Source organism: Choloepus didactylus, chromosome 3 (genome assembly GCF_015220235.1).
Source record: "Choloepus didactylus isolate mChoDid1 chromosome 3, mChoDid1.pri, whole genome shotgun sequence".
NCBI classification, from domain to species: Eukaryota; Metazoa; Chordata; class Mammalia; order Pilosa; family Megalonychidae; genus Choloepus; species Choloepus didactylus.
In genome coordinates, this window is record NC_051309.1 from 183,978,684 (window position 1) to 184,006,216 (window position 27,533).

General features: G+C 33.4%; 1 protein-coding gene across 11 annotated transcripts in view; it reads right to left on the reverse strand.

The window, feature by feature from the left end:
* Positions 1-1,612: 1,612 nt before the first annotated feature.
* Positions 1,613-27,533, reverse strand: part of NEK1 (NIMA related kinase 1) — a 351,041-nt gene continuing 325,120 nt past the window's right edge. For all 11 annotated transcript variants that reach the window (XM_037830993.1, XM_037830995.1, XM_037830988.1 and 8 more), the window contains 5 exons: positions 13,741-13,883; positions 10,440-10,648; positions 8,566-8,696; positions 8,278-8,410; positions 1,613-3,062 (listed from right to left, as the gene is read on the reverse strand). In XM_037830993.1, coding sequence (XP_037686921.1) covers positions 3,049-3,062; positions 8,278-8,410; positions 8,566-8,696; positions 10,440-10,648; positions 13,741-13,883 — 630 coding nt within the window. In that variant the 3' untranslated portion in view covers positions 1,613-3,048. The remainder of the gene's footprint in view (positions 3,063-8,277; positions 8,411-8,565; positions 8,697-10,439; positions 10,649-13,740; positions 13,884-27,533) is intronic.

A 27,533-nucleotide genomic window follows, 5' to 3' on the forward strand; every position in this document is an offset into this window, starting at 1 on the left:
AAATTCTTTCTGCTGCTGGGAATAATTTGCTGCCAAGCATGTCCACAGAGTTTTAAAATTTTGATTATCATATTTTTCATGTATATGAATTGTTTGATTCTTCTTCAAATTGAGTATAGCACTCTTTAGGTGTTTTCCCTACCAATATTTTCACTTTTGTTATTTTTCAAACACAGTAAACATAGGTGTTTTATATCTCAGAAAAATTTAATATTTAAAGGCAGTGTAGGTCCTTTTCCTATTGTCTTGATTTCTTATGTACTGTTTCCTCTTTGACTCCATGCTTATTATTGTTGTCAACAATATATTTGAGTACTTTTCAAGACACAAATAGAGAGAGCAATCTCCTGATCTTTATCATAATTTACCAGCCTCTTTGTCCCATTCTCCTTTAGAGAGAAACTGCAGTGGCTCCTGCTAGGTTCATTGGGGGCACTATCAGTTAAGAATCATTCCAAATTACATTCAGGCCTGAAATTTCCTGACCCACCCAGGTTATGGGTGCTCACGATTTCTCAGGGATTTTCTTAAACCTTTTCTTTTCTCCTCTTACAGTCCCTGAGGTTGGGATTGGATTATTTCTGGTTGTCCTTTAATAAAAGGATGCAACTTTTTGGGTTCCCACCTTAAAGCAGGGTTTCCTACAGGATTTTCCAATTTGGATGGGTCCTTGTCCTTGTCTTTCCCCCCTTCACCTCATAAGCTCAAGTGTGAGACACTGGAGATGCTCTCAGGCCAAAAGTGGCTTTTTTCCCTTCAACATTTCAGTTATCTCTCTGGGTGGAGACTTTTTGCAAAGCTTTGGGCTTGCGGTAGACATTTTCACCTCTTCAGTGTTTTTAGAGTGTATATTAAAATACACATACATACATATATAATCTTGAAGGAGTCATCATCAGTAATGTGATCAGGGATAGAGAATGTATTAATTTATGGAGAAAACATAACTTTATCCAGTATATTAAAATACTTTTCAGTGGGGATCCTAATTAGAATAACTAGCTATTCCCAGAAATGGGATATCTCTGTAGGACTCAATCCGTTAATGCTGAATGTACTTTTTCCTATTGAATCTACTCTTTCTAACTCTCTAGAGGAGAAGAAACTTAAAACACTGTGCAACTAATAGTACAGTGTAAGTGCCTAAGAACTGGTCTAACCCTGGCCCTTTATGTAAGTGACAAGTCATGTGACTACTCAATGCCTTATTGTTACATGGGGATAAGGCTAAATTACCCTGACAGCCCTTTCTAGTTCTAACATTTTATGAATCTATAAATGCTTCACACTTCATCGCCAACATATATAACAGACCTTACTGAATGATAACAGCCCTCTTCCCCACTGGCATAAACAACCTTTCCATAATAACACTCTAGAACCACTCACTACCACTGACTGGAGATGGCACAAATCCTATTTCTCATTCTTATTCCTGGATATATGAAACATTTTTTGAAGTATGTCTAAAATATTTTTCTACTATTATACCCTCATTTGCTTTTCTAATAGCTGTAACTTTTAAATGGAAATTAGGAGTCCATTTTATTTAAGAATTAACATATAACCCAAAGAAATTATTCCCAGGTTTCAGGATTGTAAAGAATAAAAGTGCAGATTTAAAATATTCTTTTATTAGTAAAAGAAGATCAGAAATTATCAGGCACAGAACAAAACTGTATTAGGAGGACAGAAAGAGGGTCTTTGTGTCAATATACTATAGAATAGGCAAGAAGAACAACAAAACCCCCAAGTATTCTCAGCTCTGTGTAAAAGCGTTCTATACAGAATAGTGCCAATAAATAAAAGATGATTTGTAGTTACACTTTAGGTAGATAAAAATTTAACAGTAATATCATAAAATAAATGTATAAAAATCAAGTATTCAGTTTTGGTTGTTAGAAATAACATACATAACTTCAACATTGTAATGATAGGGCTGCAAGATAAGGTTTTATTTTTCAAATTCTATATTGTGCCAAGCAGGCTGCTTTGTATGCAGAAATTCTGTTTTCATTACTGAAAGCATCTGGACTTTAGATATCTCTAATGAAACCATGTAATACTTGGCCAATTGCAATTGAAGCTGTGTGACCATCATCTTAATGACCTGAATCCTCTCATAACAGAAATAAGCAAAAGATGCAAACATTTCTCCCCCTTCCTTTGAGATACTAGTCACCAAAACTGTTAGTGTCAAAATAAAAATGATTTCTTTCTCCTATTTACCTCATTTTGCTCTTGAAGCACACTCGTGAAAGGAAGTTAAAATCAAAGGGGCAACTTTATGTCACATTCTAGATCAATGTTAAAATTCACAGACTTAACCTTTAGATATAATATTCCTGGTTCTGGTCCTTAAAGAAAAAAAGAATTAACCAGCTTTTTAAATATCAGGAAATATTTTTATTCTTTCGTAATCAAATCTTTTGCGATTTCTGAGACTGTTTCCGCAGACTGTTTCCACTGAGTTATTTCAAGAGACACTTGAAAAAGGACTGCGAGTATAAACTTTAAGGCTTAAAATTCTATCTTCAAAATTGCAAAGATTTAAATAGAGCCCTTGACAAGGTTATTTTAAGCGGAACTGCTGGCCAGGATGAAAACACATACTAGGCAGAAAAAAAAAAGGTCATGCTTAAATGATTAAGACTTAGGCAGGTCTTTCTGGACACTAATTTTTTCAGCCTAAAGACATTTGCTGAAAGTCAAATTTACCTTACTGCATAAAATATCTTCTTCAAAAACTTTAAATTCAATTCTGGTTCAGTGTCTCTTATGCTTTGGCTGAATGATTTAATAAAGTATCTATTCTATAGATAACTATAGAACGCAACAAATGAAACAGAATAAAATACTAGAATCTTAATTGAAAAATGGCATGTTTCATCTTTTTCATGCAATTGGTATGCCCATCTTAAATATGATATTCCTTAGAGTATAAATAATTTCCCCCTAAAGCTTGTTATTCTGAATTTAAATGCTGAATTTAAGCTGAATTTAAATGCTTCCAAACAGTTGAGAATTAAAGAATATTCTGAGTCAGGATTATTCATCATTATCTGCAGAAAAAAGAAAAAAATTAACTCATTTAGTTTCAAATGAAATAGTATTTACTTAGTAAAAATGAATTCATTCATTTTCACACTAAAGGAAAGTAGCTTTAATGCAGTTTTTAATGTAGTTTATATTACAATATATACTTGTAAAAGATTCAGAGAATACAAAGAAGAATAAAGTAGGAAGTAACCCAAAGACAATCATTGTTATTAATTTTATATAAATCTTCCCAGATTGCTTTACTTCATGATCTGAGATTTGAAATATTTCTAGTCTTATCCACTTTCACATTCCATCTTCTCCAACTGCCCCAATAATTTATGCTTTAGTAACATGAATTGCTTATAGTTCCCCTCCTACAACATTTTGCATTCCTCTGTTTAAGTATGTATGTTGATTTGGGGGAAATTCTCATTTATCTTTCAAAATCCTGCTCAGATGTCCTCTCTTCAAGGAAGACTTACCCCACCAACTTTACTTTTTCCAATATATCTAGATCATTACCTAATGTAATATATATATATGAATTCATCACTGCTACATTTATCACACTGTATTATAATTTACAGTTTTTTTTTTACAAAACTGCAAAATGTTTCAATATTCACGAAAGTACAGAGACTAATATAATGAACACACATGTGCCCAATACCTAGAGTTAATAAAAATTAACTTTTGGCCATGCTGCTTTGGATTATTTATTAAGGAAAAAAATTACAGATAAAAAGTACCCTTTCCAATCTTAGTGCCCTCTCTTCTTCCCCTGAGGCATTTTCAGTATCTTGAAATTGATGTGTATTTTCCCCTCCATGGTTTTACTTTTACTACATACATGCACAACCTAAATAAAAAAATGTTTTTTTTTTTTTTTTTTTTTTTTGAAACATTACACAAATAGTGTCACATATACTTATTCAAACTTACCATGCTTGCGGGGCTTATCCACACTGAAAGATGGAGATTGAGTTCATTCATTTTAAATGCTGTACAGAACTTCATTACATAAAGACTGGGAAATATTCCATATAAAATGAATGTGAAGGAAAAGTATGCTTCCTTCTTAAAAATCTGCAAGCTTGGGCTGCCAAGATCAGTGTTGTACATGAGGACCTGATGGTCTCTACCCTTCTGCCACTGGCCACTGTTACCCTCATTATCTCCTTGTGGAGAAATTTGTTACGAGAAATATGAAATAGTTTACACATTTTCTTAACTCAATTTGACTTCTGACTCTCAATAGCACCAAGCTATGGACTGAGCTGCATCAACTTTATCAGCAGCTCCAGTTATTGATGCTTATACCAAATCTGCACTGTAATGAATAGCTGAGATAGTCTTATGAGGATTCAGATAATTTCTAGTGAAATAAAACAAATGTATTTTATTTTTTCACTTGTACCTTAATGACTTGATACTACTTTTGGATGAACTAGATGTAATTTTATCTATCATCTCCTTTCATTATTCCCCTTCCCCCAAGCCAAGACAGAATAAAAGTGCATTAAGCATCATATATGGATCACATGCTTTTATTATTACCTTCTGGATGTGGCCTTATAGATAACAGATCTGAAGTCTAATTACTTCCCATAAGAAGGGCTCCAAAACAGTTACTCTAAATCCCATCACTGTCCAACTTTTAACTGTCTTATGATTGACACCACAAAGAAAGCAAGTTAACTCATAATTCAATATAATAATTCAATATACCTAACTTTATAACCAGATTACTCATGGACATACTACTACGTTATGATGTATTAGGGACTTTACTACAATTGTTTAAAAAAGTTGCCAGGGTGAGCATTTGGCTTTACATTTTTTTCTAGGTTAAAAGAATTACTGCTAGGTTGCATGATATAAAACTTTGGAGCTCTCATCCCCTTTTCATTGGTGTGCTAGAGAAAATCTGATATTACTTCTTGAGGGGTGTATTAGCCCACCCTGATTCCTGGCCCTATGGATGGGATAATGGCCTTCTGTAGGCATGTGTCCTTTTGAAGCCACTCAGCTGTTAAAAGACAGTGTCGATTCTATCGCACTGCTCAGGTGATTCTTACAGCTCTCCATCTAAGAGGCAATACAAAACAAAAGCTTTCCTAATACTTGTAAAGCAAAACTGAATCTCAAACACACTGTTGCTGAATATTTATAAAAAGTCCAATTGAAATAATACTTACAAAGAACTGTCTGAAGGATTAACAGTCTGAATATGAATCGAACTAGTTTGATACTCATCACAGATTTACTTAAATGGAATAATTTTTTGGCCTCATGCCATTAGCTTACACTTTGCTATTATGTGAAACAGCCACATGAAATCCAAATACTGTAAAACTCATTGAGGATAGTTTTAATTTCATTACAGTACTTTTTTATAAAATGTCCAAAATCACAATAAAATCAGGAAATCACAAGTTCCAGAAAATGTTTAAATTTTATATTTACATTTTGATGATAATTAAAATAATCTTTAAATATTTAAAAAAATAAAACATGCATTTTATATTACTTAAATTCACAAATAATAGACATTTCAAAAACTTAGACTTTAGTTTCTTATTGAGGTCTATGGAATCCTTCATGGGGTCTACAAAATATCTTAGTTTGAGGAACATTGTATTATAATGTGTCCTCTTTATAAGATCATGGAAAAACTTTCCCTTTGGTTTCAATACCAAAAACAGCTGTCCTTCTGAGCAACTAACATGCTTTATCTCATGAACACTGTGACTCATATAATTAATTAGATTTACTTCTTTGCTAGAAAAATTGGTGCCAAATTTGTGACCTACTTTTAGCAAATGGAAAAACCCTTGGAACATGAACTATTCTAACTTCATTCCTGGCTTCACACTATATTACTTGTGCTCATTTGCCATATATGTTGACTTTCCCAAACAGTTTTTTTAAACTTAAAATTTATCTTGTACTGTATATATATTTTAATGCAATCTTATACTTTTTGGATCAAGGTGGAATATAAGTATATCCTAAGAGAATTTATATTGCTAAAATTAAATACTAATATATTTTAAATCCTCAATTTTAGAAAAGTCTATGATTCACACCTCTAAATAACAGGATTGATTTTTGACAAGTATTCCAGGAATGAATTCTTGTTCAAAATATTCAGAAGCAGTTTATAAATTCATTAAAATAATTAGACTCATTACTTAATGGTGAGATAATTGAAAACAAAAAAATACAAAGGTCACACATTATTTATCCTGATTATCATTTAAGAAACTTTAAACTACATCCAAAAACCTTAAATGCTTCCAGAATAAAGACTTGTATCAATAAGTACAATTAAAAGAACATGATGTAGGCTGTAAAGTCAATTCCAGAAGACAAGTTTCAAAATATTTCATGTAATGGAGCATCTTCATTAGAATAAGTTTATAGCCCTACTTTGAAGAAACTAATATTCACTTGGATATATAAGTCCTTTTATTTATTTTCCCCAAAGTGGTTTTATTTTATAGTCCTTAACAATTTTTCTATAGAAGTGAATGCCTTTTAGTTTCTATTGCTAGATTTCATGGTAACCACCATAACGATGAGATATTATTCTGTTTTCACCTGTTTATTTGTGATACCCTTAACTACAAAGGAGGCTAAAGAAAACCAGAAGGAAAATAAATGCAGCACTAATTGCTATGAGGAAGGACGAGCTTATCATGAATCAAGGAGTTTTTACTAATGACCTGAACTCTTGACAGTTATTGCTCTGTTAAGGTAAAAAGAATAGCAATGAAAACAATGTTTTTTCAACATATGAGACAAGTGTACTTACTGTTCCCAAAGGATTTCTGTTTTTGATTTACTTTAACTGTTAGACTTTTTACAAGACTTTTACCTCTGTTCAACATTTTTTGCTGAACTTTATGATCAAAGTAAAGAAATCTACATAACAAAACATTCTTAAATTTGATTTTAGCAAACTTACTTTTTCATGATTCAAAATTATCAAACATTTTAATAAAAAGTCTGGCTTTGAAATAGCTAAACTGAACACTACCTCTATTCCTACAGATACTAAATCCAAAAATGGGACTCATCATCTGATGCCTAAATGTATCTATAGTTTCAAAACAGATCTTCTTAGTTCCAATTTTTCTATTGTCTGAGCTATCCCAAATCCTGTTGCCAGTCTGAACTTTATAAAACATCTCTTTCACTTGGTCAGTTCTTTCAGTTCAAAAACTTTACTGATTTTCCCTATACATTTCAAACATTTCAATGTGTCTAGTCAAAAAGGTTATAATTCTCAACAAGAAGCTTGTAATCTGGTCAATGTAATCTTCATAACACACTGGTTATTGGTTCATCAGGTTTTCCACACACAGTTATGTCCTCTACATTTCTTTCCATTTTTCACAGCCCTGCCTCCCCATCTTTAATTACTACTGCACTTGAAATAGTTTAGCATGAGCACTTTTAACAGTTTTATACTTTAATATATTTATGTCTCAGCTCTCCAAGGAAACTAAACAACATGTCATTTAATGTCTACAGTAATGATGCACTAGGCACAGAAGAGGCACTTAATAACTACTCTGAGAAACAATCACCGTACATTAATTGGGGATTATCTCTTTATTTTATAGCAAAGGAAACTGAAACTTAAGAGAAAATAAATCACTTAATGTCACATTACTAGCCTGTTGCAAAGTCAGGACTAAACCATTGGTCTCTTTATTCTATGTTTAGTGCTCTGACTAAATTTAAGAGGAAAAAGCAATTTTCACATTAGTAACTTAGTAAGTCCTAACATATTTTGGGTGATTCTGTAGGTAAATATTATTTTCATTCAATCTCATTATAGATGAATTCCATTCACTCGGAATGGAAGGGCTATACAATTGATGTTATTTAGGAGAGATTTTACATATTGTTGAAGTATATGTGTCTAAAATTTTATATTGTATCACTGTAAAGAATTATTCTAATTTATAGAACTGTCCAAAAAGGATGCTTTAAAAAAGTCTCATTCAAATGTTGCTAATAAATACAAAATACTGACTCAAAGGATTTAAGTACTAAATCAGTAGAAGTATATGACAGAGTTAATTTTATAACTTCTTAAAAGTACTAGGTATGGTTCCCATATAGATTTTACCAAAACTTGTGTGATGAAGTTCACCAGTTCACAGCTTTCATCTTTTTTCCTCACATTTATTTAAAATATAAAGACATCTGAGGAAATCTTACCTTCTTGATAGGCTCCATCTGCCATGACTAAATGAAGAATCTTGGCATAAAGATGCTGATGTTCATTTCCCAAAATAGTCTGAACTATTGTTGAACAAATTTCAATATTTTCATCTTCATCTTCATGAATAGCCTACATAAAATTTCCAATTATAAATTAATATTTGAAAAGTAGCTTTTTCTGATTGCTGACTTCACTTATTTATAGCAAATTTATTGACCAGTAAAGATCAACATTAAACTAGTATTCAAATAGAACACATGTCGAAGGCATATGTTTTAACTTACCTTTACTTTCTCATAAACCTCAAAGAACTTTTCAAAGCCTATCTCCTGCTCCAGGTGAAGCCTCAGTTCCTCCAAGTGGTTAAAGAGACTATCACATTCACATTCACTAGTAATCTCACCATCACTGTTATCTAAAACCATAAAAATACAAAATATTTTATGATTAAAAAATAAAACTGAGTAATTCTTACCCTAAAAGGCTATAATTCTACCAGTGAATTATGCCATTGAAGTAGACTATTTTTAATAGTTTTTGTTACTATTATATATATATAATTTATGCTGATAATCAAAGCATTATATATGTTTATATTAACAATGATGTTACTTTGGGAGTATTTTCTTTTATAGACATAAACAGTAAATCAGGTTAGAATAAAAGCATTCTAGAGATATCATCTAATTTAGTAAAAAATGGAAAAGCCCCGTGTTCCACAATGAAGCAACCGGCCCTATTATTTTCAAAAAGTTGATATTAAATATAGGTAATAACATGAAAAAGCATGCAAAAGGCAGACTACTTAAATCACGTATCATAAAATTTTAGGAAAGCACCTAGAAAGACATAAATGCCTAATATGTTTAATGTCATGAATAAGCCCAAAGTAACTTGAAAAATTCTAGGAAAAGACAAAACTACAGAGGAATATTTTCTTTTCACAGTAGCTCTTCTTCCCAATAAATATATTTACTGATGTACAAAAATTTTCTACATATCTTATGAGTAATGCTATAAACAAATAGCTTCCAACTAAAGAAACATTGTGGCTTTTAAAACTGCTTTAGGTATTAACCTTTCTGATTAACCATTGTATATAGGAGCTCTTGTAAGGCAAGTGCTTAAAAAAACCAGGTTATCATCTTTATTACTGGAAAAATAAGAGATGAAGGACAAATAACAATAAAAATATTTTTAAAAAAGCACTGTCATAACTTAATGGGAAAGAAATGGAACAACTGTGTATATGCATTTTGTGAGAAAAATAAGGATGACAAAAGAGACACAGAAGGATGCTTTGGTTTTATTTAAAGTTGGAAATGGCTCACAACAGATATCAGGAAAATATACTTGTGCAAGTTTGGATATATTATGTCCCACAGAAAAGTCATGTTCTTTAATGTAGTATTGTGGGGTCAGACTTATTAATCTTGATTAGGGTGTGACTTTTGATAAGGTTGTTTCCATGGAGATGTGACTCACCCAACTGTAGGTGAGACATTTTGAGTAAATATTTTCATGGAAGTGTGGCCCCGCCCATTCAGGGTGGGTCTTAATTAGATCACTGGAATCCTTAAAAGAGCTAAGAGTCAACACAGATGTTAGAAGCTTGAGAGCCCCCAGAAACTGAAGGAGCTGACAGAGATGCTTAGAGATGCTTGCAGATGCGGACAGAAGAATGTCTGGAGATGCTAAGCTCAAGAGATGAAGCCCAGGGTTTGCCCTGGAGAAGTTAAGAGAGGGCCCCCAGACACTTAGGGAGAAAAGTTCTGGTAGAGAGAAGCAAGGATGCACAGGAGCAGAGAGAGAGGAGCTAAGAGAAATCCAGAGACATTTTGGAGAATGCCATTTTGAAATGCAACCTGGGAGCAAAGGAACAGCAGATGCCAGCCACGTGCCTTCCCAGCTGACAGAGGTGTTCCGGAGGCCATCGATCTTCCTTCAGAGAAAGTATCATCTTGTTGATGCCTTAGTTTAGACACTTTTATGGTCTCAGGACTGTAAATTTGTAACCTAATAAACCCCCTTTATAAAAGCCAATACATTTCTGATATTTTGCATAATGGCAGCATTAGCAAACCGGAACAATACTCTACTTGAAATATTTATACATACTCACTGAAAGAGAAAAAGAACCACAATTATGATCACACACCTGAGTGCCATTCTTCATTTAGGGCACTTTCACTGCTGGGATTGTCATCCTCATCCGCCGGATCTGTCCCGTTTGCAGTCCGCTCTACATCGCTGGTCTTTAAGACCGATTCTTCCTCCTCACTATATTCTTCACCAGGTTGTTCCCTAAGCAATTGCTCCATTGAGGCTTGAAGCTCTTGTAAATCTGTGTCAGTTTCTTCAAATACACTGAAATTAAAAAATTAAACTGTCACCTTAATTCTTAGATTTTATTCCATTTCAATATGCATGTACTCCCTTTTCTTTACTTAAGTGTACTAACTGTGGATAAAAATACATCTGATTAAATTTACACAGGTTTTAACAAAGGAAACAAACATGAATGCAATTGATAAATATAGCATACCATGTTTATGCTGGAAAACACAAAGCAAAGATGACTTTTTAAAAATGATCCTGATTTACCAAAAGTAATCACATAACCACCAGTATTAGTCATTGCTTAAATTTTAAACGTTTTGTTGTTTCAAGAGGCCAGACTAAAGAGGTTTTCCTTTTGCTTTCTAAAACAAATACTTAATACATATTTTTCTTTTGTGTAATTTTGAAAGTTCAGCAAAACTTTAGTGTGGAGGTATAATAGTTGTACACTATAAAAAGGGCTTTCTATACAAATGCCCACTGGTCATTTGAATTTTTAGAACTGGAAATTCTTAGGGAATTACATGTTCAGGCTAGCAGGATGATCCAGTGTATAAAATGGTTACCAGAAACCTTATCTTTAGAAGCTTATTATTGAAAATGTATCTAAAATACATAAGAAGTAGATTTCTCTGAATAATTAAAATATACTGACGATAAAAATCTTCACTGGAGAATCTTATTTCCAAGGCATTACTTAGGATATTAATTCTACTTTTCATGGGATTTTAGATGCTGGAATGGACTAATTTATATAAATAACAGCTTATACTTATATAGTACTTTATTAAGCAGATTTATCTGCATAAAACTCACTTTAGAGACATGGAAAACTGTGAAGCAAAGTATTTAAATGACTTCTTCAAGGCCACAGAGTCAATAAATGGCAAACACAGGACTGAAATCTAGGTCTTCTGACCAATTCTACAATACCCAAGAAACATGACTGTCAACGTTTTCCTCTTATAATTTGCTACTAAAGTGGCATGTAAATGGAAGTTTATAATTTAAGAGTTAGTTGACGTTTTAGATTATATGAAGACTTCTAAAATAGATTATATGCCCAAGTGGAGGATTTCATCCACCAGAAAAGTGGTGCTGAACAGGACACAAGGGGAACAAGGGGGCTAAGTACTATCTAAAAGAACTGAAGAACTAAAATATAAACAGTAGTATGCAAAACCTTACAATAAAACTTCCATCAATTGAAAAAAGACAATAATCTTTTTAATGTAGAAATACTTTATTTGTGCTTATGTATATCAACTTGTACACTTGGACTTTGCAGCAGCTATAGAAAAGCAAAGCATCTAATTAAAATGAGAAAAGAGAATAATCTTTTTTATCATTCCTCTAGTAGTATTTAACTTAATATTTAATTACAAGACTAGCATTATCATATACATCTGCTATATATCATTACTATACTGATTAAACATTAACCTGTTTATGAAATATTCTAGTGGCCAACCTAGAGCAATTAGTATTCTTCACAGATGGAATTACAGTAAGTGAGAGCAGTTAAATCTAACATTGTGAGAAAAATATGAGAAGATGAAGGCCTTTTATGAAATAAGCACTCAAAAATTGTCTAAGGTACTTTAAAATCTGCTTCTGAATTCATTTTTTTGTTGGATTTCTTATTATAAGACCTTAAATAAAGCTTGGGCCAAAGGAAAAGTCCAAAGGAAGAATTTCAATACACTAAGTGAAATTTTCTCATGTGGATACGGAATAATTTACTTTAAAAAATAACTTAGTTTTCAAATTTTCAATTAATACAAAAAGTTTCTAACAAATTTTTAAGTGAAATTCTGTCAATAGTAGTTAAAAGGAAACAAGCCATAAAAAAAGCTATAGTTCACTCAGATAAAAATTGATGATTTTATAAAAGCTTTGGGAAACAAAGCAAACCACATTACTTAGTACTCTGTCAATCATATAGGTACCAAAATGTTGTATGTTCTCTTACAGACTTAAAAACACGAAGTTAAAGTGCTCAATTACCCCAGCTAAGCAGAAGAACAGGATAAGAAGATAACTTTTCCTCCAAATTTTCAGAGGTCACCAGCAAAAAAATATTTAGAGTTCTATGAACAATGAAAAAAAAAAAAAGATGGGGGCAAACTTTAAACATAAACCTTGATTTGAAATTTAAGAAGGGAGGACAAGGCTTAAGAAAAACAAAAAATAAAATGTATCAGTTGCAGAGGTCCTGGCTCACTTAATTATAGTGGGGAAATCTTGAGACTGATACAATCTTGCAATCATATCAAAGGACAAGTTCTTTCTATTAAAAGGCAGAGGTAAAAAGAAGACACTTAAGTACAAAAAAAAAAAAATCACAAAATAAATGAAATTCTAATATACTGCAATTTATTCTCCTGAATCTTTGAATACATTGTATCTTCTGGAATACTTTATCCCTTGGTATCCTACATTTATTTACACAAAATCTTTGTAACATTTGTCTCTGGGGCTGAGAAGGCTGACTGATACCAGAGAATGTGAAGGGAGATTACTATCTAAGGAAACATCATTCCCCACAACTCTTGGAAGTGCTGTTGAATTTCCTTCCTGGATTCTCCATGAATCAAAAACAAAGGAATTTTGTGGGCGCAATCAAGTTACATGCAAAACACACACATGCAAACACAGACACAAACAAAACAATGATAATTGGTCCACCTGCTAATTCCCCAGTGCTGTGACAGGAGATGGCAGGAGACAGATGTAGAGCTTTCCAGTCACTTCCAGGTCATTTCACAATTTCCCATTGTCATTCCTGTATCATGTGGCATTCCACTACTAAACAGCCATTATCCTGCTCACATTCACTCATCTAAACAATATTTATTAAGTGCCTACTATGTACAAAAGAGTGTGCTGGATGTTCAGTGGTGAATAAGATAGTGAAGACAAATAAAAACTACTTTTTTATATTCCTCAAGTAAGATTAAATAATTATTTAGAGGCAAATATACATATCAAAATTTGCATGGCTGTACTTGCAAGTGATGACAAAAAATTTTTAAAACTAGGTATGTCACTATATCTAGAACTTATATAAACTCAGAAATTCTATTAGTGCCAGGGTTTATTAATGACATTATGCTCACATGTATTCAGAAGGCCCTTTAATGTTCTCATCTTCAATTTCATCTATTTCAAGATTGTCTTGGCGTACATCTCCTATAGTGGGAACATCCATTGGTGTTCTGAACAGCCTCGAGAGATCTGGAAGTGAACATGTCCTTAACATCTGAAAAAAAATTAACAGATTTCTTATTAGGTGTTAAAAGAATTAGAAAACTAAAAATGTGGCAAAAATTAGAAAATTAAAGCTAATAGTAACTCTGATTTTATGTATATATCTCCCATATATTTAGAGCTAAATCTTCGAATGTGACTTGCCAAGGTTAGAATCCAATTCTCTTGATTTTCATTTAGTTCAGTACATTTTCAAGAAGGAGACTCAACTTGTGAGTTAGTTATATGCTTGGGTTGCAACACAGAGAGATATTCATTTAAATCATCTTTAAAAGAGAGTGAAAGGTATTTATTTTAAGGATACACATGGAATGAAATTGGAAATCTGTTGGGAATCCGGCAGTGCTAGAGACTGCTCATTCTCTCCATCTCACTCATGACCCATTTTCTCTCTCTTTTTCATAGTAACTCTGCTAAATGTTCCTCTCACTTTGCTATAGCCAACTCTCTCTGTATTTTATTGCCCAAATCTTAGAGTAAGTTGGTCTGAAGCTTAGTAAGTACCATCACACATAATTGGTGGCCCTTGGTGCCTCTTAATCCTAGCAGTTGCTCGTTAGTCAATGTTCCTCAAATCAAGGGCCTCACATCAGTGCAAAAAGAAAAAAGGCTAGCATTATTTTCCTGAGCATGGGGCTACGAGTGGAACCTTTTCCACTAGAACAGAAGATTGGAAAGGCAGGCAATTTGGTATCTGTGCTGAGAATCATGTAAAACAGTAGAGTGAGAAGGAACTCAGCAAACAGATGAGAAAAAACAGTGCAGAATTGTGGTGTTGAAAATTTAACTTGTGTTGGATAAGACCAGGGATAATGGGAATAAATTTCTGTCTACCAACCTTTCAACAATTAGAATGTGATGGGTGGACAGGGATATGAAACAAATATCTACACATTTAAGTCTTTAGGATGGGTTAACCCTAAAAGGAATCCTTAGAGATTTGAACATAACATCTACATCACTTGAGAGACTGTGGGAAAAACATAATGTTTAGCATCCTAATAAAAATTTATATACTTGACCAATTTTATTGGTACAATCTCTGAGAACAATAAATAAGAAAAAGGATAGATTTTTTTGAGACTAACAAAAAGGACAGACCTCCATTAGTTGAGCGTAATTTATGTATTATAGCACCCAAGGGGGAAAAATGGTTAGTACAGTAGCTTAAAGCTGTATACACCTCAGAAAAGCAGGTTGTTACAGCTAATTCATTCCTGTGGGTGTGGACCCATTATAAGTAGGATCTTTTGGTAAGTAGGATCTTAACTTGAGATGTGACCCACCTCATTCAGAGTAGGTCTTAATCCTCCTACTGTAGTCCTTTATAAGAGGATAAAAGACAAAGAGAAGCTCACAGAAAAAAAGCCCAAAAGAAGCTAAGAAAGAAAGTCACAGATGGCACAGGCAGAAGCTGAAAGCAATAAAACTCAGTAGAGAAGGACCAGCAGACGTTGCCATGTGTCTTGCTTTCTGATAGAAGAGTCCCAGATAGCCAGCAGACTGTCTTCAGAGTCCAGGTATCATCTTGATGATGTCTTGATTTGGACATTTTCACAGTCTTAGCACTATAAACTTTTTTTTTTTTAATTTTTTTATTTTTTAATGCAATTTTTATTGAGATATATTCACATAATCATTTGTTCATAGTATCATCATATAGTTGTTCATTCATCATCACAATCAATCTTTGAACATTTTCATTACTCCAAAAACATAAAAGTAAAATTAAAATAAAAAAGAACATCCAAAACATTCCATTCCCCTCCTCCCCCCACTGCTCATTTACTTTTTTTTTTAATCATCATTTTATTGAGATATATTCACATACCATGCAGTCATACAAAACAAATTGTACTTTCGATTGTTTACAGTACCATTACATAGTTGTACATTCATCACCTAAATCAATCCCTGACACCTTCATTAGCACACACACAAAAAATAACAATAATAATAATTAGAGTGAAAAAGAGCAATTGAAGTAAAAAAGAACACTGGGTACCTTTGTCTGTTTGTTTCCTTCCCCTACTTTTCTACACATCCATCCATAAACTAGACAAAGTGGAGTTTGGTCCTTATGGCATTCCCAATCCCACTGTCACCCCTCATAAGCTACATTTTTATACAACTGTCTTCGAGATTCATGGGTTCTGGGTTGTAGTTTAATAGTTTCAGGTATCCACCACCTGCTACCCCAATTCTTTAGAACCTAAAAAAGGTTGTCTAAAGTGTGCGTAAGAGTGCCCACCAGAGTGATCTCTCGGCTCCTTTTGGAATCTCTCTGCCACTGAAGCTTATTTCATTTCCTTTCACATCCCCCTTTTGGTCAAGAAGATGTTCTTCATCCCACGATGCCGGGTCTACATTCCTCCCCGGGAGTCATATTCCACGTTGCCAGGGAGATTCACTTCCCTGGGTGTCTGATCCCACGTAGGGGGGAGGGCAGTGATTTCACCTTTCAAGTTGGCTTAGCCAGAGAGAGAGGGCCACATCTGAGCAACAAAGAGGCATTCAGGAGGAGACTCTTAGGCACAAATACAGGGAGGCCTAGCCTCTCCTTTGCAGCAACCGTCTTCCCAAGGGTAAAACTTATGGTAGAGGGCTCAACCAGCACTATAAACTTTTAAGTTAATAAATCCCCATTGTAAAAGCCAGCCCCCACTTCTGGTACACTGCATTTTGGCACCTTGAGTAAAGCAAAAACAGTCAGGAAATACAAGTTGGTGAAGTTGAAGATACACAGCTTGCTAAAGCACTTGATAATGGTACTACTGGAAGTATTTCTTCTGTTGAATTTCCCACTGTCAGCAGAATTTAATGGTTAAAATCAAATATATTTTAAGCCAGAAGAATGCAAAATACGCAGCCTGTAAGAATTTCCTCAGGTATTTGCTAAGCAATAACAATAAATAACACATATTATTTACACAAATGGTACCATATTTTTTTAGGCTGAGCCAAGTTTTAGCTTTATTGCTTTCACTAATCAAAATAACTAATCAGAATAACTTTCTAACCTAGCGTAAAGCAATACAACTAGAGAGAAATTCCAAGTGGTCAAATAATTTGACAACCTTCTTCTCTAAATGGGTCTACATATCCATCAATCTGATAGTTAGCTGCCCTACATTTAAAATTCTTTAGGTTCACAGTCTTCCTTGATAGACTATCAAAATTTTAAATAAGATATTCATCTTCAGTCAAAAAGACTTTATATAAAAATCCTTTCAGTTCTGTTCATCCCTTAACACATTGCTTGAGGATCTTAACTTCATTTAGTCGGACTAATTTTTTTCTAGATTCTTTACACCATACTAATTTATGCAGCTAGCATTTGGTACCATTACACAATGAAACAGGAGGGCAATATTTTAGAAAACCGTAAAACATAAATAAATTTTTAAGAATGTAGGATTTCTTTAGTTTTTTTTGTTGTTGTTTTTGTTGGTTGGTTCTATTTTTTCTCAAAAACGAAGAGAACTGCATAGATGGTGAATGAAATAAGTGCTAACTACATTAGGAGACTGTTACATGAAATTCTACTTAAAAGAATTCTGAAGAATTCTGTCAATTCACTTTTTCATCGTAGTATTTTTCATATGAAATTACAAATTAGTAATACTCCAGTTACACTACAAAATGTTTTATTATGAGCACATTTGTTAGCCTATGCTTACTACAATTAAGCTATATTATAAAATACTAGTTCCTCAAAGTAGCTCCTACAAATATTTGCTCACTTCAACCTATAAACTAGGTTAAAGTGGATTTAAAACATTAACTAAAAAATTATGAACACTTATCAAAGGCAGAAAGTATGGATGGACATCTTAGCAAATCAAAGACATTTAAGGCATATGTGCCATTTTTGAATTGAAGATTAATCTTTTTTCCACTCTGTATCTGATATAACAAGAAAAGAAATTCTCAAATTTTCAGAGATGAGTTTTCCACTCCACTCTCCAGAAGGGAAAAGCATAAGAGAAGCACGTCTCGTCTCTCTCCATCTCTTACTCACTATTCCCTAAAGTGAGAATGACTGACTGAACTGATGGGCAAACTTGAGAGAAGGCAGTGGTAATAAACTGCACAGCCCTTTCCTACTCTCTTTTTTCAGATTTTCCTGTGAGGAAGTGTATGCATCCTATTCCCCTTCTGCTGTCTCATGGTGAACACTCATACATCAGGCCTAGGTCTGACTTCTAGGTTTAAGTTGAGTCTAACTCTATCTCCCACTACTGGAGTTTGATGCATGTGGAGCTCTGATTGTGGGTTAAAGAAGTTTGTTCTACAGATTCCAAGGTTATCCCAAGGACTAGTCTTTAGAGGCAAATTAGAAGCACAATTTTGGACCACATCTCAGTCACATTCTCCAATAGCTTTATCAGAAATGAAACTGATATTATGATCTTCATTTGACTGACTCATGTCATCTTCTCAGCTGGTTCCAAATTTGAGGTGGGGTTAGGAGCTAATTATCTGTCTCAACTTCCTTCAGGTTTCATGAGATTATAAACTGATCAAATCCTGAAACTGTTGCAATTTTAAGAAAACTGATTAGGAAAAACATACTGATAATTTTCCTTTATAAAATCATAAGAAATAAAAAGTTTTGAATTGACTCTTAACAAGTATATGTTAGATGTTACAAATGTATTTTGACCACCATATCATGAAAGCAATCATCCCCAGCCAGGAGTAGCCTCTGAGGAGTAATACTTGTACCTAATGACTAGTTGCTCCTGACAAGGAGCAAGAGAAACAGAGCTTATGCAAACAAACTCTCTTCACCAGCTCTGTTTCAGGTTTTCCTGATTATTTATCATCACTTGTTATGTAATATATTTTATTTTATCATTAATTTTCCCGAACTAGAATATAAGCTCCAGAATCACAGAACTTTTGTCATTTTTGCTTACTACTGTAACCCCAGCATTAGAATGGGACCTATCATTTAATAGATATTTAATAAATATTTGTTGATTAAATTAATCTGCTTACAACAGTCTGAAGTTGTGACTCAGGGTGAGAAACGGAGGGCTCCACAAATGCATCCTGTAGCTTCTTGTCAGCAAAACCAAACACCCTTAACCAGTCTGCTCTTTTAAATAAACAGCCGTTCTTTTTTTTTTTTTTTGGGGGGGGGGGTGAGGGGCAATATTTATTTTAGGAAAAAAATGGTGCAAATCAAACTCTTAGGAGCCTAAAATCTCAAAATCATCTACTTACTATAAATCCTAGAAAATGACCTTAAAATTGCATCATGTGGGAAAAAATTTTTGGAAAGCATGTATCTGACAAAAGACTGATTAGCTTGCATATATAAAGAAATCCTACAACTCAATGACAATAGTACAGACAGCCCAATCATAAAATGGGCAAAAGATATAAAGAGACAGTTCTCTGAAGGGGAAATACAAATGGCCAAAAAAACCCATGAAAAAATGTTCAGCTTCCCTAGCTATTAGAGAGATGCAAATTAAGACCACAATGAGATACCATCTCACACCAATTAGAATGGCTGCCATTAAACAAACAGGAAACTACAAATGCTGGAGGGGATATGGAGAAATTGGAACTCTTATTCATTGTTGGTGGGACTATATAATGGTTCAGCCACTCTGGAAGACAGTCTGGCAGTTCCTTAGAAAACCAGATATAGAGTTACCCTTCAATCTAGCAATTCCACTTCTTGGTATATACCCAGAAGATCTGAAAGCAGGGACACGAACAGATATCTGCACGCCAATGTTCATAGCAGCATTATTCACAATTGCCAAGGGATGGAAACAACCCCAATGTCCTTCAACAGATGAGTGAATAAATAAAATGTGGTATAGACACACAATGGAATACTAGGCAGCAGTAAGAAGGAACCATGTTGTGAAACATATATATGACAACTTGGATGAACCTTGAAGACACAATGCTAAGTGAAATAAGCCAGGCACAAAAAAGAGAAATATTATATGCTACCACTAAGGTGAACATTGAAAAATGTAAAATAAATGGTTTATAATGTAGAATGTAGGGGACCTAGTGATAGAGAGCAATTAGTGAAGGCGGAACGATAACCCAATAAGAACAGATAAGCTATCGTGGGTAAATTTAACATTCTGGAAATGCCCAGGAATGATTATGGTTTGTTAATTTCTGGTGGGTATGGTAGGTACAAGTTCACAGAAATGTTGCAATATTAGGTTACTTTCTTAGAGTTGAGTAGGAACATGTTGGAAGTAAAGTAGTTATTTTAGGTTAGTTGTCTTTTTCTTATTCCTCTGTTTTGGCTTGTTTGAAATGTTTTTTTTTATTGTATGTTTTTTAAAAAAATTTTTTGATATAGTTAATAGTTAATAATAATAATAAAAAAATGAAAAAAATATGCAGTGCCTCCCTGAGGAGCTGGGGGAGAATGCAGGGGTGTTGGGCTTTCCCACCTTCATGGTTGCTGATGTGCTCACAGACATTAAAAAAAAAAAAAAATTGCATTATGAATGAAGATAACAACATTGACCAAAGAATCTTTCTTTACTATACAAAATATATTCTAGCAATGAAAAACAAGCCATTTTTTACCTTTCCAGAAAAATGTAGCATGGTTTGATAATGAAAGAATTTTGAATAAAGCCTAACAAAACAATTTACCTATGCCACCTATTCTGAAAATTTTGTACATAATTTAGTGTTCTAGTTGCATCTTCACTAACAAAATTATAATCCCAGAAGCAGCCGATCTGGTACCAACATCAAAGGAAAATATTTGTTTAAAAAATGGTGCATGGGGATGTATGTACAATCATGTGATAATACTGTGAGCTATCGACTGTATATTCAGATGGTTTGTATGGTGTGTGAATATATCTCAATACAATTGCAATAAAAATGGTGCAAGAGCCATTTTGGATTTTAGTACAACACGTCACTGAAAGAAAAGTTAACACAAGTTTGTAATTTTATATATACACACTACAAAGAGGCTGTCATTACCCAAAGTACCTTTATTGCTATAAGCAATGGATTTTTGGATATGCTTTTTTAAATTCAGTTTTATTGAGATAAATTCACATACCACACAATCATCCACAGTGTACAATCACTTGTTCACAGTATCATCACATAGTTTTGTACACATCAGCACAAATCAATTTTTCAACATTTTCCTTACTCCAAAAAAATAAAAAAATAAAATAAGAATAAACAATAACAGTAAAAAAGAACACCTAAAACATTCCATGACCCCCCGCCATCCCACCCTATTTTTCATTTAATTTTTGTCCCCATTTTTCTACTCATCTGTCCATACACTGGGTAAAGTGAATGTGAGCCACAAGGTTTTCACAATCACACGGTAACACTGTGTAAGTTACATAGTTATACCATAGTTTTCAAGAATCAAGGCTACCGGGTTGCATGCAATTCGACAGCTTCAGATATTTCCTTCTAGTTATTCCAGTATACTAAAACCTAAAAAGGGATATCTATATAGTGCACAAGAATGCCCTCCAGAATGACCTGCCAACTCCAATTGAAATTTCTCAGCCACTGAAACTTTATTTTGTTTCATTTTCTACCCCGTTTTGGTCAAGAAGATTTTCTCAATCCCGCGATGCCAAGTCCAGGCTCATCCCCAAGAGTCATGTCCCATGCTGCCAGGGAGATTTACACCCCTGGGAGTCATGTCCTATGTAAGGCGGAGGGCTGTGAGTTTACCTGCTGTGTGGGCTTAGAGAGAGAGAGGTCACACCTGAGCAACAAAGAGGTTCTCTGAGGGAGACTCTTAGGCATAACTATAGGTAGCCTTTGCCTCTCCTTTGCAGTAACAAGCTTCATAAGGGCAAGCCCCAAGATCAAGGGCTCAGCCTACTAAATTGGTAGTATTCAATGTTTGTGAGACTATTGGACTATTATAGTCTAATAACCCAGGGTGGGGAAGTCCCACATTTCCAGTTTTCCCCAGTTCTTCAGAGGGGCCCTGCAAATACATTTTTATTCTCTGCCCAAATTACTTTGGGATATATTGGGATTTCACACTAATCTGTACCAACCTACCAGATCTCACTTCCTATTCAAAGTTCCATGTAATTATGGTGTTTGAATAAACTGACCATACAAGTTAAATTATTTAGTGTGCTGCAGAAAATAAAGATCCTGCACCAGATAAACATCTCTTCCCTTGTTCTCACACAGAAGTTGAAGTTTTAAAACAGTCAATATTGACCTTTACCTTTTGACCTGATTTGCCTTAGTCCTAACCAGATCTGCTTCATTCATATCTCTAATTGAAGTCTGAACTCTTTTTCAGCTTTTTTAACAGTATGAAGTAATACTGACATTCATAGATGCTGAGCTCTAGCTCTGAGTTTCAGGCGTCACACAGATACTCAAAGTTCCGGAGACCAACGAGATTATACACAAAGTGATCTGCATCTCAGAATTTGGAGATAACCATTACAGTTCAGGAATAGATGACTGCTGTAAGAGCTTACCATTTAAGGACCATTACACAGCTATTCTTTTGAGAAGAATAAAACACCACATCACTGGCTTTAAATTGCTTATCACCTGCCTGTCTGCCTTTGCTCCTTTTTAAGTTGGACCAGAGTCTCACCACACTGATTTCTTCTTTTAAAAGCCTCCTTTATAAAATGTTTTTAATTAAAGTCCACCATTCATGAATTCTCTCTAACAGGACAGAGAAAAGGAAAGTTAAGTGTTAAAGAATGAATTTCTTCACCATTAACTTCAAATCTAGGACTTTTTTTGTCTATGCCTTTATCAAAATAAAGCCATATTTCATGAGGCATAAAAGCAATAATATATGAAAAGCCTCTACTGAATACATTTTGCCCATAGAAATTATCCAGAAAATATTTATTGAACATTACTATGTGTTAAATATTGGATATAATAGTAATCAAAAATACATCCAGTCCTTGCCCTTTTGAAACTTTCAAAGCAGGAAAACATTGCTGACTCTGGGAATTATGAACCTAAAGAAATTATCGCCCCAAGATCAGAGAATGGTGAAACAAGAGAAAGGACAAAGGCAATATCTGACGTTCATGAGCCACAGGTCTCTGCTGGAATGAGACTGAGAGAGAGAAATGGACACAGAGAGAAGGGACGGGGAAAAGAAAGAGATTGAAAGTCTCATCAATGGAGTTCACTGAATCAACCAATATAAATATGATGACATTTTAGCACCCAAACTTTTCAGTCTGTTCTAATTTATAGGCTATAAACTGTACCAATCTGTTTGCCCCAGGCAAGTAGTGTTTGTTTAGTATGCCTTTTTTTTTTTAAATTGAGGTGAAATTCACATAATAAAATTAAAAACATTTTAAAGTGAACAGTTCAGTGGCATTTAGTGCATTCACAGTGTTGTACAACTACTACTATCTAGTTCCAAAACATTTTCATCACCCCAAACAGAAACCCTGTACCCATTAAGCATTTGCTCTTCATTCCTGCTTCTTCCCAGATCCTGGCAACCACCAATCTGCATTCTGTCTCCACGGATTTACATATTCTGAAAACTTCATATCAGTGGAATCATACAATATGTGGCTTTTGTGTTCAGTTTCTTTCACTTAATGTTTTCAAGGTTCATCCACATTGTGGTATATATGAGTTCTTCATTCTTTTTATGGCTGAATAATTTTCCATTCTATGTATATAGCACAATTTGTTTATCTATTCATCCATAATGGATATCTGGGCTGTTTTCACCTTTTGGCTATTGTGAATAATACATTCACATGTATTTGTTTGAGTACCAGCTTTCAATTCTTTCGGGTATATACCAAAGAATGAAATTGTTGGGTCATATGGTGATTCTATGTTTAACTTTTTGAGGAACCACCAAACTATTTTCCATAGCAGTTTACGTCATTAAAAAAAAAACAAAAAACAAAAACACAATTCTCTACTCAAACTATAACTATTAATTTTTGAACATTTCACCTAAATTTTATTCTATTTGCCTCTGTAATAAATTGAAAGGTTTTCCAGGTTAAGCTTTCATATGAGCCAGCAATGAAAAGAACTATGTCACCACAGACCACTGTTATTTTGTGGAGAAGTACGTGATGAATAGTAAGAATGTGCAATTTTTAGTGACCTTTAAACTATTTTTGCTTCTGTCTAAAGGAACTGAATGTGGATAAAGCTGCATCAGTATAATAACGACTTCATGTTACTGATGTCTCTCAAAATCTACACTAATCCACTATGTGACACTGGGCAAGTTCCTTCACCTCTCTGCCTCTGTACGGTTTCCTCATCTGTATAATGGGATAACTGGGATAATATCAGTATTTATACCTAGGGTGGTTGTGAAAATTAAATGAATTATTATATGTAAAGCATTTAAAAGAGTGTCTGGCATATCTTAAGCACCTGATAAATGTTAGCTAGCTATTGTTACACTATTAGTATGACTATATTATTATCAGATTCCTTTGTAAAAATCAGTTGGCAGGAGTTGTTTCCCAAGAGATAAAATAACAATTGTGAACAGTGCAAGGCTATTTTCTGATCCCAAATCTATCCATTTTACTTAAATTTTAGTAAGTTAAAGTCATGTATTCCTGGTTGTAACAACAGAAAGATAAGCATACTGCAATATTATTCCGATAATGTAGTCTTATTTTCATAAACTAGGCATGAACATGATTGACATTTGGTATATCTGTTAAATTACTGTCAGAAAGTAAAGTAAAAATCACCTTGGCAGCCTCTTTTAATATTTTAATTAAATATTAAAAATTTAATTGGTTCATATCCAATAACACTATATAGAAAATTAAGTTGTTTAATATTTATGAATATATTTGACAAACCATTCTTAATGGCAGGTTCTTCAGAAAGTCATAGCACTCAAAATTGACATTTCTTGGGAGCACTATTCATATTTTAAATAGCTATGAAGGGTGACATACATAACATGCTTTAAAAACTTTCCAGGCCCCAATTAGGTCAACTGTGCCCCGTAGCAGTGCTCTCAGGTACGGTCTGTGGACCACCCCCAGACTTAAAAGTTTGTGTCAAAAATATGTATCCATGAACTCTATTCTAGATATATTAAAACAGAAACCCTTAGACGTGGGAGTGTAAGAATCTGCATTTCAGATAATATACACACTAAAGTTTTAAAATTATTGTTCTATGGTTCAGAACAAATTGACCGTGAAAAAATTCTAGTTTTGCCTGGAAATTACTCTATAATCTAATTTCAACAAAAGTGGTGCACGATCTATCCAGGTTAGAGTTTTAGGTTAATTACTAGTCAGTTGTCCTTACAGGCTATAAACCTTATCATCTCTTCACTTGATTTCTAAGTTATAAATACCCAACCACACAGACCATAGCATGCCAGGCCTAGGCAGTGCCATCCACTGAGTAACCATTACTAAAAGTAACACTGCAAAATGCGACTGTTCAAAGGACAAGCAGCTCATTCATTTGGTAACCTAGAATTTGAACACAGAAATTTGACCCCTTACTACTCTTTATTTAATTTTCATTTATTCAACAAATATCTATTGTGCATCCACTATATTCTAGCCCCTGGGCTATACATAAAAGTATAAACAGTAGTAAATAATAAGGTTCTTCACTACCCAAGTGAGATCACATTCTAGTTGAGACAGAGAGTAAACAAGCAAACAAATAAACGAGATAATTATTGGGGATAGAAGTGGAGGCAAGACCCCATTGAGAATGATACATTTGAGAGGAGAGAATTGAAAGACAAAAACAAAGCTTAGAAACAGCTTTTGAAGGTATAAATTTGAACCAAAAATAGCAATCTGTTTAAACAAAGCCCAATACTCCTTAAGGGAAGACAACAAAATCTAGATACCCAAATAATATAATATTCACAAGGTCCAGTACCAAAAAATATATATAAGACTCTCTAATAAGCAGGAAAATGTCAACCACAACCAATGGAAAAACCAACAGAAATGACAGCGATGTTGAAACTAGCAGATATGGACATTAAAACAGGTATTTTAGCTATAATTGAGTTTTTAAAGAAAAACATTAACATAATGAGAGAAATAGAAGATGGGAAAAAATAGAACTTCTAGAGATGAAAACTATAGTACCTGAAATGAAAGTTTCACTAGACGGAATCAAGAGAAGGTGAATGAACTCTATAAGCAGGATAAACACATAAATATATTCCCAAAACTCTATAAAAACATATCATAAACAAACTGCTAGACACCAGTAATAAAGAGAAAATTTTAAAAACACAGAGAAAAAAGGCATATTATGTATAAGAAATGAACATAAAATGGCCACAAATTTCTTGTCAGAAACAATGCAACTCAGAAGACAATACAATTCTGTATCTCTTGTGAAAACAGCCATTCAAAATGAAAAAGAAATAAAAATGTTTTCTTACAAAGCTGAAAAAAATTCATCACCACTAGGGCTTCACTAGAAGAAGTGTTAAAGGAAGTTCTTAAAGTAGAGAGAAAATCATATCAGATGGAAAATTAAATTCTACATAAATAATGAAGAATGCCAGAAACTGTAAATATGTAGATATAAAAGATTTCATTTCTCAGTTTTTAATTTCTTTAAAAAGTAACTGAATATTTAAAGTAGAAACTATAAAAATATATCATAGATCTTATGACATATGTGGAAGTAAAATATTTGACAATACCATAAAGAAGGGTGGAAAAAGTATACTCCTGTAACATTGTTATGTTATATGAGAAGTCATTTATATATGTGAAGTGGTATAATATTATTTGAAGTGAGACTGATATGCTAAAAATGTATCCTGAAAACCAAGAATGACCAGTAAATACTTAAAATAAGAGGTAGATTATAATCAAATAATAGAAATAAAATTGAATGCTAAAAATACATAATCCAAAAGAAAGAATAAAAGTAAAAATAGAAAAATAGAAAACAACAGAAAAATACTAGGTTTAAACCCAATTATATTGATAATTCATTAACTATAAGTGATCTAACCCCTTCTATTAAAAGGCAGATTGTCACAGTAATCAAAAAAGCAAGCACCAACTACTGCTAATTAGAAGAAATCTACTTCAATTATGAAATCAGTTTGGTTAAAAATAAAAGGAAGTAAAAAATGTATATCATACAAATACTAAGCTGACAGAAAGCTGTATGGCTATATTAAAATCAGACAAAGTAGATTTCAGAATAAGGTTATATGACCAGTGATAAAGAAGTTATTTCATAATGATAAAGGGGTCAATTCACCAAGAAGACATAAAGAATCTTAATTTGTGTGTAACCAATAAAAGATCTTCAAAATACATGAAACAAAAGCTGACTGAAAGAATAAAACAGACAAATCCAAAATTATGGTTGGAAATTTCAACATTCTTTTCTCAGTAATTGATAAAGAAACAAAGAAAATCAGTAAGGAAATAGAAGACTTGGACAACACTATCAAACAAAGAGGGAAACTTCATAATGATAAAGGGATCAATTCATCCAGAAAACATAACGATTTTAAATGTCTATTCATTCACTCAACAACAAAGCTACAAAATACATGGGAAACAGAATTGAAAGGAAAAATAGGCAATTCACAAGTATAGTTCAAATTTTCAATCTTTTCCCTCAGCAACTGATAGGACAAGTA